Genomic DNA, 16880 nt, shown 5'->3' on the forward strand with positions numbered 1-16880 from the left:
CAACAAAAAACAAAGTAGGAGGACTAACAATATATGACTTCAATACTTAGAAAAACTGTAGTAATTAATGCAGTGTGTTAATGGCATCAAGATGGACAAACAGATCAACAAACAGGAACAAAACAGAATCTAGAACTAGACCCACACATATATGGACAATGGTGCTACAACAAGTTACCCATTTGAAAAGGAAGGGAACGTGAGAGAGAGGGAGGAAGGAACTTGGATCCATACCTCATGCCCTATACAAAGTTTAATTCAAAATAGATGACAGAACTAAATGTAAAATCTAAAACTATAAAACTCCTAGAAGGAAAAATAGGAAAAAGCCTTTGTAAAATTGGGTAAGGCAAAGATTTCTTTAAAATGCCACTAAAAGCACAATCCACAAAGGAACAAACTGATAAATTAGACCTCATCAATATTAAAAGCTTCTGTTCTTCAAAAGATATTGTTAAGAGAATGAAAAGACAGACCACAAGTTGGGAGAAAATGTTTGGAAATCACATATACAAAAAAGGACCTGTATCTATAATATATAAAAACCTCTCAAAGATCAATAAAAAGAAAAGCCAGTAAAAACATAGGCAAAAGATATAAACAGAGACTTTACCAAAGACATAATGGAAGGCAAGTAAGCACATGAAAACATGCTCAACATCAAGTCATTAGGGAAAGCAAATTAAAACCTTAATGAGATAGCATTACACACTTATTATAATAGCTAAAATTTTTAATGCTAACAATATCAAGTGTAGGCAAAGATGTATTAGAAATGGAACTCTCACACAATGCTGGTAGGAAGGTAAAGCGGCGCAACTTCTTGGTAGAACAATCTGAAGATACTTAAAAAGTTAAATATACACATACCTTATGACTCAGCCGTTCCACTTCTGGTGTTTACCGAAGAGAAGTAAAAGTGTGCATCCTTACAAAGACTTGAACACAAATGTTCACAGCAGCTTTATTTGTAATAGCCAAAAACTGGAAATAACCCAAACGCCCATCAAGAGGTGAATGTACAAATAGATGGTGGTATATCAATAGTAGAATACTACTCAGCAATAGAAAGGAATGAACCACTGATATTATGCAACATGGATGAATCTCAAAATAATTATACTGAGTGGAGTTCCCTTAAGGTCTAGTGGTTAGGATTTGGCAAAAAAAAAAAAAAAAAAATTTTGCTGAGAAAGACACCAGACCAAAAATAATAATACATACAAGGTGTTAACATTTGTATAAAATCCTAGAAAAGGAAAGCTAATCCAAAGTGACAGAAGGAATTCCCTGGATGTCTGGTGGTTAGGACTCCACGCTTTCACTGCCAAGGGCCCAAGTTCAATCCCTGGTCGTAGAACTAAGATCCCACAAGCTGCAAGGTGCAGCCAAAACAAAAAACAAAAACAAAAAAACCCCACAGTGACAGAAAGCAGATCAGTGGTTGCTTGGGGAGAGCCAAGAGGGAGGGATTACAAAGGGGCATAAGCGAAGTTTTGGGTGTTATGGTTGTTTATTATCTTGATTGTGGTGATTGTTTCACTGGTATATACATGATAAGTCAAAACTTAACAATGACATTATGATAATAAATAACACTTTATTATGCTCCAGTCACTGTTCTAACCGCTTCTATGTGTATTAATACAGTTAATCCTCAGCACAATCCTGTGAGGTAGACGGTCATCCCTATTTTACAGATAAGGAAATTAGTGCAGTTTCCATAACTTAACCAAGGTCACACGCCTGGGTTCATACCAAAGTTGGCCTAGCTCCGAATGATTAACCACTACCCTCTGCTTCCTGCAGTGGGCAAAGTCAAGCTGTCTGCATGAGTGGATGCTACAATAGAACATATTTACTTCTCTTGTAACCGCAGGTAACAGAAAATAATGGTGGCTTCTTCCAGATCATAAAAAATAACTAGATGAAATTGCAAGGGAATGTTTGCTGATGGGAGGTCACTTGGAACAGTAATGAGATGGACAAATTTAGGACAAATAGGGCCTTGCATCTGATTCAAAGGGTACAAACACCCCATTTTTGCAAAGGCATAGACTACAACTGAGTAGCGAAGAGTCACTGCAGAGTCAGAAGTAGTGAGGGTGGGCACTGTACCCAAGGTAGGTCTCCGGAAGTCTGCACTCTATTAGGACTGTCCTTCCAAGATGTAGATGGCTCCACACAGACAGGGCCCCTCCATTTTTGTGTTTAAGAGACTTCCAATATACAGATTATAATAGAGGGTCTACATAGCTTGCCTTTTTCTTAACCCTTGTTTAGGGTTGCACATCTGAGAAAGGATGCAGGGGAGATAAAATTTTAAGAGGTACAAGGTCTGAAATCTACCTTGAGGGTATAAAATTCTGGCGGAAATCATTTCCCTTAGAATGTCAAAGGCATACACCATGTCATCTGACTGTCAAGGTTGCTGTTGAGAAATCCAATGCTATTCTTACTCCTGATCTTTTGTTTTCCCTCTCCAGAAACATTTTAACATCTCCTCTTTAAACCTGGTGCTTTGATCATTCACAGTGATGGTCTTTGATGTAGGTTTCCCCCCAATCCATCTTGCTGGGCACTTGGTGTATCCTTTCAATCTGGAAACCTTCCTTTGATGTTTTTAAGTTTGGGGGTTTGTTTCTTGTCTTTTCTAACTGTAAAGAGAGTTCATCTTGGGGGAAAAAGGGTTAAGAGAACCTGAAGAAAGTTTCATGATGGAAGCTGAGAGCCTGAATTAAACATCTTAGTGGGACAGGCCAGAGGAGCATGCGTTGCAGTTACGCAGAAAGAAGCAGCAGATGCTTAAGAATTAGCACAGTTAGGGACTTCCTTGGTGGTCCAGTGGTTAAGAATACACCTTCCAGGGCTTCCCTGGTGGCGCAGTGGTTGAGAGTCCGCCTGCCGATGCAGGGGACACGGGTTAGTGCCCCAGTCTGGGAAGATCCCACATGCCGCGGAGTGGCTGGGCCCGTGAGCCATGGCCGCTGAGCCTGCGCGTCCGGAGCCTGTGCTCTGCAACAGGAGAGACCACAACAGCGAGAGGCCCGCGTACCGCAAAAAAAAAAAAAAAAAAAAAAAAAATCCACCTTCCAACGCAGGGGATGCGGGTTCGATCCCTGGTCAGGGAAATAAGATCCCACATGTCACAGGGCAACTAAGTGTGCGAGCTACAACTAATGAGCCCGCACACTCTGGAGCCCACGCCACAATTAGAGAGAAGCTGGCGCAACACAATGAAACATCCTGCGTGCTGCAATTAAGACCCCACGCAGCCATAAATAAATAAATAAATAAATAGAATTAGCACAGTTCAGAAAAGGCAGTGATGACATTAATCAAAAGCATGAAGATGGGGAGAAACAAGAAGAGGCACCGTGAGCCTAGCTGTGGAGAGTGCTACTCTTGGATAGATGTCTTCTGCACATGGAGTTTCTGATGCAGGATGAACCTTCCACGCCAGCTATAAGTTTTCCCACACACCTTACACTCGTAAGGTTTCTCACCAGTGTGGACATGCTCATGCTGAACCAGGGTGATTTTCTGATTGAAGGCCTTCCCACGTTCCTTACATTCAAAAGGTTTCTCCCCAGTGTGGATCCACTGATGCTGAGTCAGGCCTGTGTTGGAGCTTAATCGTTTCCCACACTTCTTACATTCGTAGGGTTTCTCCCCAGTGTGCATTCGCTGATGGACGATGAAACTTGAGCTACAGCTGGAAGTTTTCCAACATTCCTCGCACTCATGGAGCTTCTCCCCAGTGTGGAACCTCTGGTGCTGGAGGAAGACGGGGCTGCAGCTGAAGGCCTTGCCGCACTCCCGACACTCATAGGGCTTTTCTCCAGTGTGGATTCTCTGATGCTGAATCAAGGCCATATCTGAACTGAGACCTTTCCCACATTCTTTGCATTTAAATGGTTTCTTCCCAATGTAGATTACCTGATGCCGGATAAGTAAGGACTAATATCTGAAGTATTTTCCACATTCTTTGCATTCAAAAGACTTTTCACCAGTGTGACATCTCTGATGTCTGTGGAAGTCCGCCATCCGAATGAAGCATCCGTCACATTTTCCACACTTATAAGATAGCTGACCGCTAGAAATTGTCTGATTCGTAGTGAGTTGTGTGCTAACACTAAAGTATTTTCCCAGTTTCTCACACTTCTCCCCGCTCTCCACAGCACAGGCCTCCTGATGCCTGGCTGACCCATCTGTGAAATCTCTCCTCTTTGACTCTTTCCTCTTAACCATCCTGTGGCTGTGCTGTTCTAGGTGGCTCCTGAAGCCAAGGTGCTGGGGAACATTCCCTGGCAGCCCTCCTAATGTCAGTCCGTGGGACTCTGCTTCTTTGGAAATGTGTTCTTTTGGCGTTGCTTCTTCCTTGTCAGTTCTGGTCTCCCCGCCTGATATCATGAAAAGAAAATACAAGTGTCAGCCCCCAATATCACAAAAAGAAAATACTTATGCTAAAGAGGAAACAGGATCAAGTGGTTCTAATTTTCCCTGAGTAAGGGGATATTTTCCAATACGTACACCAAATGATCAAAGACCACCACACAGCAGAGCCCCACAAGTGGAACTCTGTGAAAGAGGCCAGGGAGGCCAGCGAGGCCAGGAGCATTCCCGTAAAGAGCATGAAGACTGGAAAACAGTAGAGTCTGTTAACTAGGGCAGAAGGACCAATTGCTGTCTCCCAAGTGGATTGGATGGATCAGTGCAGATGTAAAGAAGTGACTAATGGAGAGCCCGAGGTGAGAGAAAGACTGCTGAGAGTGGAGAAGGGGCAGTCGAGCAGCTCAAGTCCTACAAAAGGTCCGACAGGCTGAAATTCCTTAAGAGCTGCTTATTTTTTTAAATGTTATCCATGTCATAATCTTTGAGAGAGACCCAACCTCTGTCATCAAGTTGGCTCTAGTAAAGCAGCAGGCTCCTATGCAGTGGCTGAGGGGACCACGCAGGGCAAACACCACAGCATCTAGAAGGAAGGGGAAGACGTGCAGGCTTGCCTCTAAAAGAAAAGAGCACTGGACATGTGAAGAACGCTTCCAAGAATGGACATCAGTCCTATAGACAACCACGTAATGATCGTTGTCCTTTTTCCTAAAACTCTATACAGGATGTATATACGGTCTAACACACAGTAAGGAATGTGAAATCCTAAACTAACTAAAAAGGAAAAACTAATATAATCATCAGCACTGGGCCAGAGAAAAACTGCATGTGCTTACAAGCAAACTGTTTAGAAAATATTTTTTAACCCAGACAACCTGAAGTCTTGGCGTCATATCCAGAAAAGCACACGAGGCTGGAGTGGGGAGGCGGTGGGGAGCGATGTGCATTATTTTTTTTACATATTTATTTATTTATTTGGCAGCACCAGGTCTTAGTTGTGGCACGCAGGATCTTGGCTGCGGCGTGCAAGATCTTTTAGTTGCAGCATGCGGGATGTTTAGTTGTGGCATGCAAACTCTTATTAGTTGCGGCATGTGGGATCTAGTTCCCTGAGCAGAGATCGAACCCAGGCCCCCTGCATTGGGAGCACAAAGTCTAAGACACTGGACCACCAGGGAAGTCCTGCAATGTGCATTATTAATGGACATTCTCTGTAAAGCGTCTGAAGAGCACAGGAAATTTTAACAGGCAGAGAATGGGTGAAGCAGAATAACAAAAGCAAAAAAAAAAAATTATATATATATATATATATATATATATATATATATATATACTATGCTGTTATTTCTAATTCTCATATCAATACCTCTCAAAATGAGGAAGCCATTCACCTTTCATTTACAAGTTTTGTTTCAAAAGTTCATCTGTTAAAAAATACATACATATACATATATTTTTAAAAATTTTTATTTATTTAGGCAGCATTGGGTCTTAGTTGCGGCACGGGGGATCTTCATTGCGTCATGCAGACTTCTTAGTTGCGGCATGCGGACTCTTAGTTGCGGCATGCATGCGGGATCTAGTTCCCCGACCAGGGGTCTAACCGAGGCCCCCTGCATTGGGAGTGCAGAGTCTTACCCACTGGACCACCAGGGAGGTATCCATATATTTTTAAGTGTCCATGGAGGGAAGATGAAACAAGAATGGCAGGATATAGGTGGACTGTTGAGGTGAGGGGTACACTGGGTGCATTTGGCTGCTGGTGTCTGCATATGTGTGAAAATTTCCATTATAAAAATAAATTTTTAGTATTTGTTAAGTTAGTGTTTGGGAACACATACTTCAATTTCCCATACAAATAATGTACCCTATGCATATGTAGATTGCCAGACAGGCCCCCAGAAATCTATTTTCCTCATAAGGTGGCTGACATCCTCATCTTTGCAAAAACAAACTGATGGAAAAATAAAATGTTTCCACACGACAGGGATGATAAGACCTGCTCAGACAGTGTCCCTTGGCAGGTGGTGAGGTGGAGAGGCAAATGTGAACACGCGAAGAAATCTTGCAGCCACACCCTTCTTGGAAGAGAAGGGCCCTTCCTCACTTGAGGGAGGCAACCACTATGAATGCAGAGCATCACATGTAACGATTCCAGAGGAATGAAAACAGTCTCACAAGAGAACAAACACTCTGCGCATATTGAAATGTGAAAACAAGAAAGCAGGCTAAGCAAAAAAGGTAGGGTCTCATACTCGCCTGGACAGACTCCTCTGAGGGCCTCCCTGCCCACAGGTTCCCGGGGATCGAGGCCCCATGGCAGTTCCCTTCGCTCCAGCTGAGAGACCAGAACAGGTCTGGTGAACGAAAAAGCTGCCCAGGGAGAAAGAAACAGGAAAACAAAGGTAGAGGGAATCATGAAGCAGGGTCACCTCTCAGCCCTCTTTTTCTCCAGTGAGCCAGGTGGGGAGAAACAAAGTGAAGTCAGCCTGTGCATCTTAGAGGACAGAAAATTCCCACAAGGCAGGGCAGAGTCTTGGAATAATCCTCTACTCAAGTGCCAAATATTCAGAGAACTTGAAGACAGAGGCAAAGGCTCTGGTGAGCTCCTGACAGCTCTTCATTTCCCTCCATGCATGGGGCAGAATCCCTCCCAGGGTTAGAGGACAGTGATTTCAAAACCTGGGAACCCAGGGCTCTCCCAACCCAGTAGCCTCTGGGGAGCTCAGCCTCCAGAGCAACTGCCCACAAGGGTTATTAGAGACCCCACAAAGTCAAAGGAAGAAAGAAGCCAGGATGCTCAAAGGGCAGAGGCAGACAAGAGCAGGGAGAAAAGATATCTCACCCAGGGAAGCCACATTTGCATAATCCTCCAGCATCACCTCCCTGTACAAGGCCCTCTGCGCAGGATCCAGGATGACCCATTCATTCTGGGTGAAGTACACAGCCACATCCTCAAAGGTCACTGGCTCCTGAAACAAGAGGTTCTTGCTCCAGCCCTGTGTGAGGGCAGAGGAGCCTAAGTAAAGGGCAGAGACTCACTGGGGCTGGTGTTATTGCCGAGGACAGCTATCCAGTGCTCAAGCCCCCTACACCCCTCTCTGCAGGGGCCAGCCCTCAGCCAGCATTGCCCTCATCAATAGGGGAGCCCCAGACTCACTGCATCCTTTGTGGTCATCCCCAGCAAACAGCCCTTCCTTCACCTGCTGATCTCTGTGTCGACTCTGCTGTGTCCTGCTCCGTGTGCCTATGGGTCCCTCTGGCTACTGTCCCCTACGTGGGTTTTGTGTGAACATGCACAAGGGAAATCTGTATAAACACAGCCCACAGAACTTTTGTACTGATCTCTACTCCCTCTCTAATCCCGCTTAGGTCACTGGAACACAAAGGCCCAACAGGAGAAGAGTCAAATCAGACTAGAGGTATTAACAGAATTTTGAAAGGCAGAAAAAGGATAAATCGTAACTGACACAGAAGAGAAGGGAAAGCTGAATCTTAACTGCTGGTGGAGGAGGAAGCAAACAAAAAGGAGCCTGATTCACACCACAGAACAAAGGATGAGCTCTGGATATTTTTAAAGTGTGAACTGCTTTTTGTAACTTGGTAAAATATTCTCTCTTTTTTTGAGTTTTTATTTATTTAAAAGGAAGTTTGTTTTTTTGTTTTTGGGGTTTTTATGTTTTCTGATTGAAGTATAGTTGATTTATAACTTGGTAACACATTTGGTTTCAAAGCACCAGGGAGGAGAGAGGACCCCCAGAGTATATAGGGAATGAATGAAAAATACCTACACAAAAGCACATCACTGAGAAGCCTCAGAAAAAGAGACTTAAAACAAGATCCTAAAGGCTTTCAGAGAAGGAAAACAACACACACATGAAGACTTGGGAGTCGTGATGGCAAAGTAAAAGGAGTCATGTTTTTTAAATGCTGAGGAAAAACTTGCACTTCTTATCTAGATGGAGTCAAAGGGAACAGATTTATCCTCCTGCCTGAACCAAAATAAGACAAGTTACATAAAACAATGGTTTTCTAGATACTGGGTATCAGGCAATGAAGGACACCAATTCCTGAGAGATGGGAAGCAGAGAGGTAAGCCCTGGGATTCTACAAAAAACACTACTAGAATTGCTTTATCCAAGTAAAGACTTTTTCAATCTTGTGGACAGAAGTGAAAAGGGTCTTCCTTGTATGCTGTGATGCAGATTTCCACTTTTTAGTGCATTTCCATTTTTCAGCCCAAACTGCCAAATCTATCCCAATCAATCCCCCACACTCACTTGTTTTTTCCATCCTGATTACGTCTTAGTTTGGGAATTCTCATTTCTCCACTCCCCTTAACTCCTCCCCTTCCCCAAACACACCCGACAATGACAGATGCACAACGGAAGCCACAGGCCTGGACCTGGATCTGGATGCAGAGCGGACACCTGCTCTCGAGGGCAGGGAAGGGGAGCCACAGAGGCTGAAAGGATGCTCGCTCACCGGGCGCCAGGTGCTCTGGAGCATGGCAGGCGTCTCTGCTTCGCACACTGCCCCCCAGGTCCTGAGATGTGACACCGAAAGGAAACTACAGAGGCACGCGTAAGAGTGATGCTGGCTCGCACCCTGCAAATACCTTCTGTCCTCCTTGGCCCCTTTCCATTCCGCTACCCCCTCACCTCAAAGGCAAAGGGTTTGGAGAACCCGGTACTACACCCGGGGAAAGCGAATCTGTTACCCGGACACCGGCACCCGCATCCCAGGAAGCCACTAACCCCGCGCGGTGCAAGCGAAGAGAAAGCATGGGACTGCAGCCAGCCTCTGGGAAAGCTTCCAGCAGGTTCAGTGGCAAGTGCGTTAACGGTCTCTCCTCCTCTCTAGGAACCTGGGATGTTTCCCATCTCTGTGGTTCCCTATCGCAGCCGCAGCCGTCCTGTCCCTACTTTGGGACACGGCAAAGGACAGAGCTGCTGGCCGGAGGGTCGGGTCCCGCAGCGCCCCCACTCGGTAGGTCCGCCGGGGGATGTAGGCCGGCTGGCTCAAGCCACAGAATGGTTTCAATCCTGGGAATTACCCAGGGTTCTCTGGCGTTCACTACTTCTGATTGCCCTTCCAGGTACTGAGGGGACCATTGCTCCACATGTGCCCAAGAGGCCTGGGTTCTGTGGCTACACCAATGTGGGAGGATTGGAAATTGGAAGAGTGGAGCCCATCACTTCAACCGCCAGATGTGTATGGGTTGAGAGCATAGAGCACCTGGTCCAAAAACCTGGCTGCTGTACCACTTACTGGCTGTGGAACCAGCAGCAAGTTGCCTTGCCTGTTTCATTGTTAAATGGGTATGATGGTGGTACCAACCACAAAGGGCTGTTGAAGGATAATAATTAAATGAATTCATGGATTGGCAAAGTGTTTACAGTAGTGCCTGGCATGTAATAAGTGCTTACAAGTTTGTGTTGTTTTTAGAGATACAAGTGCTGCTTGGGCTCCAATGTGTGACACAGTGTAGGGAAACAGCTATTAACATTTAGCCTTAGAGCCCTTTCCCACCGTATACCCGGATGTGTTCCAGGCCCAACCTGGAGAAATTCAGTGCTTCTACCCAGAAAGGTTTTAATTACAAAGGCATCTTCAGTTAGTTCAACTACATGACAGAGGGCCTGCACAGTAACAGGAATGGCTTCTCTTCAGTGACCACAGGTGCTACAGTATCCAGAGACTTTTCCTCTGCTGTCTCAATGCCCAATGATGGGGGCCTTTCACGCACCGTGTAACCAGTCTCCTGTACTTAGGCATCTGCTGCATATTGCTCCAGCCCAGCTCCCTTTTGTAACTACACATATAAATAGATATTGAAACCAAACAGAATCATCTAGACCGCAACCGCAATCCAAAAGGAAGAACTCATATTTTTTAAAATACATTAAACAAGTGTATTACTTTGTTGCAATCAATTCATATTCATTAATTAAACTTCCTTGCACTAGTCACTTGAATGGTCTTTATATAATAGCTAAGATTTATGGGAGCTTAATAGGTGCTAGAAACTGTGCTAAGGCTTCATAAGCATCATCAATTTTCATTTTCACTTCTGAGATTGGTACTGTTACGTTCCTCATTTTACAACTGAGGAAACTGAAGCCAAAGAGGTTTAGAAGTAATCCGAGGCCACACAGCTAGGAAAGACCATTAACCAATACCCGTGCAGTTTCTCCTGGGAGCTGGGAAGCATTTTAAACACCATGGAAACATGACACAGAATTCTCTGGCTCCACACCCCACAGCCTCTGCTGCACTACTCAGTCCTCCTGTATTTCCCCAATAATTGTCTGAACTGCCTAATGTCATTGGTTTTGCAGTCCTCCTCCTGCCTCTCCTAGATTCATGCTTTACTCATCTAGCATCCCGAGGGTGTCTTCCAAATTCTTCTAAGTTCCATGGCCTCCAAGGACAGGTGCAAACTACTGGCACAGGAGACCTGCCTCTTGGTAGACTTCATCTGTAGAAACTGAAGTGGATTTCTAGCTCCCAGAAAATTTTACTGGTAGTGCTTCCACCTCATGCAATTATATGGATCTTCTGAAAATCATGTCCTCTCTGTAGACAAAGGTATCTCCCACTGGGGATAATCTCATCTCACCTCAAACCACTTTTCCCCGAACACACCCTCACCCGCATAGACACACATCCACAGCTGCCTGGCAAAGGGGAACCCAAGTCACGCCCGAGTCTGCGTAGACTTCTCTGAGAGCTGATCTAAGAAAAGCTGTCAGGAAGCCAGCTCACCTGGGACCATGTTGTCTGAAGCATGGCTGCCGTCCCCTGGCTTCCTGCACTGCTCTCTGATTTGGGAAGAGGAAGAGTCTCAGATCTAAGGAGAAAAGAGCTCCAAGTGAAACTGCCCCTCTCTCGCAGCCCGTATGTGCATTACTCCCCTTCACATCTCTCACCACCATCCCTGGACTCCCTTAACTCTTAGGACAATGACTGCCCTACCACTCCATGGCAGCCCGGCCCCTCCCCTCACCCACAGAGTTATAACTGCTCCATCCCCTTGCTGGCAAGGCACAAGGCTTCTCAAAATATGCCACAACACTACATTATCCAGAACTGAGTCTCGGCTAGAGGAGAATCCTGGCCTCAGTGACTGCTTGGGTTGGAACAGAAAATTTTTACTGAGTATGTCCTGTGACCCTGACCAGTGACAAAGATTCTGTCCTTGACCAGACTCTTGGCAGGCTCCCCTGAGCCCTTTCTCAGCTAGGCCTTCAAACCCTGGCTTATGAAGACATGAACAAGACATTAACATCATCTCTAACAGTTCAAGGCCACATCCCTAGGATGACCCTACCCCCTCTTAGAGGGTCTGCTTGAGAAAATTCAAGGTTGTCTAAAGAATGTAGTGCTTGTTCCACCCAACTCCTGAAGATAGGGCCTCTGTCTCCCAGTCTCTGTGGGAGGGGGTAGGAGCCTAACTTCCATAAGCGCCAGTTAGCAAACCCAGATGGGTTTCACTTGACTTCCCTGCTTTACTGAGTCTCCACTCACCCTCTCTCTACTCTCTCATTCTCCCTTTCAAAGACCGGGTCACCTCTGTACAAGTCGAAGCTGAGTTCAGTTCACCCTGGACACTTTGACACGATGACCAAGACAGGTCTCCTCTGGAGAGAAAGAGGGCGCCTGGACCGAGAGGGGCTACAGCACAAAATGCAGGTGGAGGCTTGGCAGCGGGTCAAAACAGGAAAAAGAGATGCTCAAGTGGACCGGTGGGTGGTGCTGGGCGCACGCCCGCTCGGAGCGGCGGGAAGCAGGCGACGCCGACATCTCCAGACGCCAACAAAGAAAGCGGGCACAGAAAGCCCTTCGGAGGAAGACGAACGGACCCGCCACCGCGGGCAGGGGAGCGGGCCTCCTCGGCCAGGCTCTTCCAGGTCAAGGCTCTCAAGCCAGCCAAGACCACGAATGCGCCGAGCCACCTCGCCTCCGAGGCCGGGCTCACCCCAGTGGCCGGCCAACACAACGTTCCACTCTGCCGCCGGAGGGCGGGCTCCCTCAGCCAGCGCCGAGCCGGAAGGATGGCGGAAGCTCACCGTCCGCTCTAGGAAGCCCGGAGGTTTCCTCTCGGTGGTGCCGGTCCAGGGCGCTCACGTGACCCTCCCGCTTCGCCGGGCCGTATCTCCGCAAGTTGGAGATGGCCAGTGGCGGCAGCGACGGTTTTGTGGCAACCCTGCCTACCTAGATCTCAGCCGCTGGCTGCAGATGGGGCCGCAGCAGGGCTGGTGCAACTTTGATCGAAAAGCGGGGATTCTTGACCTCCAGGATGTGACATCATATATGGAAACAAATGTTTGTATCTCTTCTTAATCCCTCCCTATTCCTGGGACAGAGTCCAAGGGTGGACTGGTAAAGATTAACCTAACAGTCGGAAGTTGGCTCAATCGCTGTTCCTTCAAACGTGTTAACAAGGCAAAATTTCACATACTAAGTGCTAACTTTCCCGGAGAAGGCTAGAAACTAGAGAATTAGCTCGATTTCACACTAGTAAATGCTGAGGACTGTCAGCGGAGCGCATTACAATTTAAACTGAACGGTAGGAGCAGACAGAAGTCTGCCTCACAGCTTGCCTAATCTCTGTTATGTGTAGGGTACAGGGAGTGCACAGAATGAGATCTCCCTGAAGGTGCTGCTTAGAAGTCTCAGCTTGGCGGGATGAGGGCAGGGGCGGGGGCAGTTAAGGGAGATGCAGGGAATACCCTGCTGGAGGCTTATTCCTTCAGGAGGTGTGGCAGTGGCAGCTAGATTAAGGGAGAAATCATGCAGCCACATTGTTTTTCTCATCAACAACCCAGCTTCCACTTTGGAGTGACTGTGAACAGAGAAGGAGAAGTGGGAGAACTATAACCAGAAATGAACTAGATGGAGAGCTATAACCAGGGATCCAGGCTTGCCACTGCTGGGTCAACTACACACATACACCCCAAAGGAAAAGGCCCAAGAGCCACAGAGATTCACCCTCACTCAACCCATGGCCAGGAGTACCTGTCTACCCCAAACACAGAGCACAGAGGAAATCAGAGGGGTTATCACTTCACATAACCCCACCAGCAAATCTACCCCCAAACCAGCCAGTCACAAGCCAACAACAAACGAAAGTCTGAATGCACAGACCGAGCTTACTGTGAGCCAGGAAACGTTAATGGAGGATGATCAACACATCCAATGGAAGACTATCAAAGATAAATTGCCCAAAGTTTCCAGGCAGTAGGGAGAAAAATATCCTGAAGTTATCTTCGTTGCCAGGAGACATGGAGCAATAGAAATGAGGGAAAAGATTGTAATCGAAGAAGTCAGCAACAGATATCTTTTGGATATTTGCCCCCTTACCACAGGGTGGGGCCCCAGCAGCCTCATTACACTGTATGAACCACCCCCCAACCCCCCACCAGAGGAGAGTAGGCCAGGAGTGAACACCAAAACTGGGCAATTCAGACTCTCTCTCCTAGGAATTTGGAATTAAGTCTGGGAGAGTCTCAATTCGGGCTGGTCCCTGGAGTGGAGTTGTAAACTGGGGGACCTGTGGCAACTTCTGCCTTGTGCCTGGGGATGAAGAAAACAGGAATTCAAAGAGGGGAGAGGAGATGGGAAGCGAGGAGCCTGCTGATACTGAGCCCGACTGTGCCGCCTGTGGTTCTGATTGCTTGGGTTTCCAGCCTCCAGACCTCCCGGCTGCAATCTTGCCCTTGGGCGTCAGGATGCACACAGGAGTCCTTATAATAAATTAAGTATATGTTAGTTAATTCAAGTAGGTCTCTGCTCTTCTGAAACAGAGTCCTACATAATGTACTAAGCCAAGTCACTGGTAAAGGCAAAAGTCTCAAAACTGAATAACTCAGGTTAAATGACACCCACATACCTTTCCAGAGGGAAGCAGGCAGTCCTCATGCAAATTGGGGGGCGAGGGGCGATCAGCTGGTTATATTGTTATTTCACTTTCAGAGAAAATAGAAACTTCTGAAAGAACACTGTTATTTTATTTATTTAATTTACTTTTGGCTGCATTGGGTCTTCATTGCTGCACATGGGCTTTCTCTAGTTGCAGTGAGGGGGTCTACTTTTCGTTGCGCTGTGCGGGTTTCTCAGTGCGGTGACTTCTCTTGTGGAGCATGGGCTCTAGGCACACAGCCTCAGTAGCTGTGGTGCACGGGCTTAGTTGCTCCGCGGCATGTGGGATCTTCCCGGACCAGGGCTCGAACCTGTGTCCCCTGCATTGGCAGGCGGATTCTTAACCACTGCACCACCAGGGAAGCCCCAGAACACTAAGTTATGTGTGAGTTTATTTTTACACGTGTCCCTTCTGTGAGCTACATTATGGCCCTTTTCAAAAAAGCTCTTAAGTGTCTAATTAAGTGCCAGACACCTGGCAATGCTGGCCCCTGCATCAGAAAGGATGGCACGTCGCTCACCTTTCAGCACCTAGTAGGTGCTGTGGAGGCTGTGTAATAACATTCAATTAACAACAGGAAAAAACTCTAAATGCCTGTTGAATTAATGAATAAAGGAAGAAATAAATGAGAAAATAAAAGTCACCAAAGTCAGAAACCCATAAATCTCTTGGTTGTGAGCACTCAAGAGCCACTTTCAGCCCAGAGTAGATCTGTTTACTTTTCCCTCACTCCTTGCTTTCTTCTCATGGTATAATCTGCTCCCTTCCAAACTATATTTAGAAGTTCCCCTTTTCTGAAGTCTGGCTAGTTTAGAGTCTCTCACCCCCACCCTTCCTTGCTATAATCCTCCCAGGTGCCCTGAGCCCCTTCCTCTTTAATGGTGTTTTAGGAAAATACATAGGACAAAATTTATATAGTTACATATATATACACACACATATATATAGATACACACATATTACATATATATAGTTTTTGACACACACATATATAGGTGTGCATGTGTCAGAAATATGTATGATAAAGAAACCAGTTATTGTCATTTTCCTGTATTTTGACTGCTTTTCTTAACAATGATTTTGGATGAGGCATCTTTGCATATTCTGGAAGCTCTGACCACAGCTGGGTAAGTAAGTTTGGTTTCTGCCTTTTAGTCCCCTGAATTCTATGTATTGCACAAACTTTATCAAAGAATGAAAATAAAGAAAATATCCTTAACATCCTGCCAACCTTTTAAATTTCTCCCTGTGCTGAGGGAGCTTTTTGGGGTAATAGAACTTTTCTGTATCTTGGTTACACAAATGTATTCATTTGTCAAAACTCACCAAACTGTATACTTTAAAAGGGTGAATTTTACTGTCTATAAAGTATATCTCAATAAGCCTGACGAAAAACAAAACCAAACCACCTTTCTTTGCCTTCCCTTACAGACAATTTTATGGTGTTATAATGACAATATATGTATCCTTTTCTTAGTACTTATCCCCATGTAATTATTTAAAGTACCCTTCCATGTCACTACACTGTCCTGAAGCAGTGATTCTGAGAAAGGTCAGGGCCTCTAACCACTGGATGGACAGTGTGGCCAAGCCAGTGAGATCATAACATCTGGTAAGATTAGCGTCCTTTAAGCTCTCCTCTTTGGTGTTACCAAAGTCGTTCATTAGGAAATTAATTCAAACGCACCACCCCTCACAAATGAATGATAGGGGACATGGAGTAGGTGTGATAACAGGCTGAGGCACGTATGGTAACTGATCAGGAATGAGCTCTCTTCTAAGGCAGGAGCTACAGCAAGTCACTGTTGGGTTTCTCTTCTCCTTCCCTCTGGTGTTCCCCAGTGTGATGCCAACAGCATCACCCCATGTATAATTTAGATATACACCCAGGCATCTGCCCTCAACTGCACAAGCCCAAGTCACTTTTTGTACTTACATAGTTGAGTGGGCACTAAAAGTAAACAATGATATGGATGGGAACAGCAAAGAAACCCAAACAGAAAAAGCATATCCCCTTTCAATCATATTCTTATCACTGATTATTTCCTTGCACTATAGCTTAGTTACACAAGATCCTCATAATGGTCATTATCAAGGTAATAGAAAATCCAAGGCTCAGATTCCCCACGATGAAATTTGCTACTGGCCCCACCAAATGGCCCTCCTTAAATCCTGAAGGTAATCATTGAATACTTTTTCTGATTACTTCCTCCCACAGACTTCGCGTTTTCCCTACTTGTTGAATTACTATGGCCCATCTCATTGTAATGCCATCGCCCTAAAGCCCAAAATGTTCTGCCAACTCTTCCAACTCTAGTAGCCCCAGAAGGCAGGAGCAGACTGATGGTAGGCCAAAACTGGGCATGATAAAGAGCAAATACTACAGGGAGTTCCCTGGTGGGCTAGTGGTTAGGATTCCCGGCTTTCACTGCTGTGGCCCGGGTTCAATCCCTGGTCAGGGAACTGAGATCCTGAAAACTGCGAGGCATGGCCCCCCCCCAAAAAAATACTACCGTTTGCTACCCGGGGGATAGAAGAGGGTAATCAAACACGGTCCTTAAGC

The 16880-nt window shown here is 45.9% G+C and overlaps 1 protein-coding gene across 1 annotated transcript; it reads right to left on the reverse strand.

Annotated features, from left to right (window-relative positions):
• Positions 1 to 1505: 1505 nt before the first annotated feature.
• On the reverse strand, positions 1506 to 12410 carry ZNF620 (zinc finger protein 620). Its single transcript, XM_060111063.1, is given in 5 exon segments — positions 1506 to 4403; positions 6652 to 6765; positions 7238 to 7364; positions 11161 to 11245; positions 11923 to 12410. Coding segments are annotated over 4 exon segments (1269 nt in total). The 5' UTR covers positions 11185 to 11245; positions 11923 to 12410; the 3' UTR covers positions 1506 to 3399.
• Positions 12411 to 16880: the final 4470 nt, after the last annotated feature.

This window comes from Mesoplodon densirostris, chromosome 10 (genome assembly GCF_025265405.1).
Source record: "Mesoplodon densirostris isolate mMesDen1 chromosome 10, mMesDen1 primary haplotype, whole genome shotgun sequence".
In the NCBI taxonomy this organism is placed as follows: domain Eukaryota; kingdom Metazoa; phylum Chordata; class Mammalia; order Artiodactyla; family Ziphiidae; genus Mesoplodon; species Mesoplodon densirostris.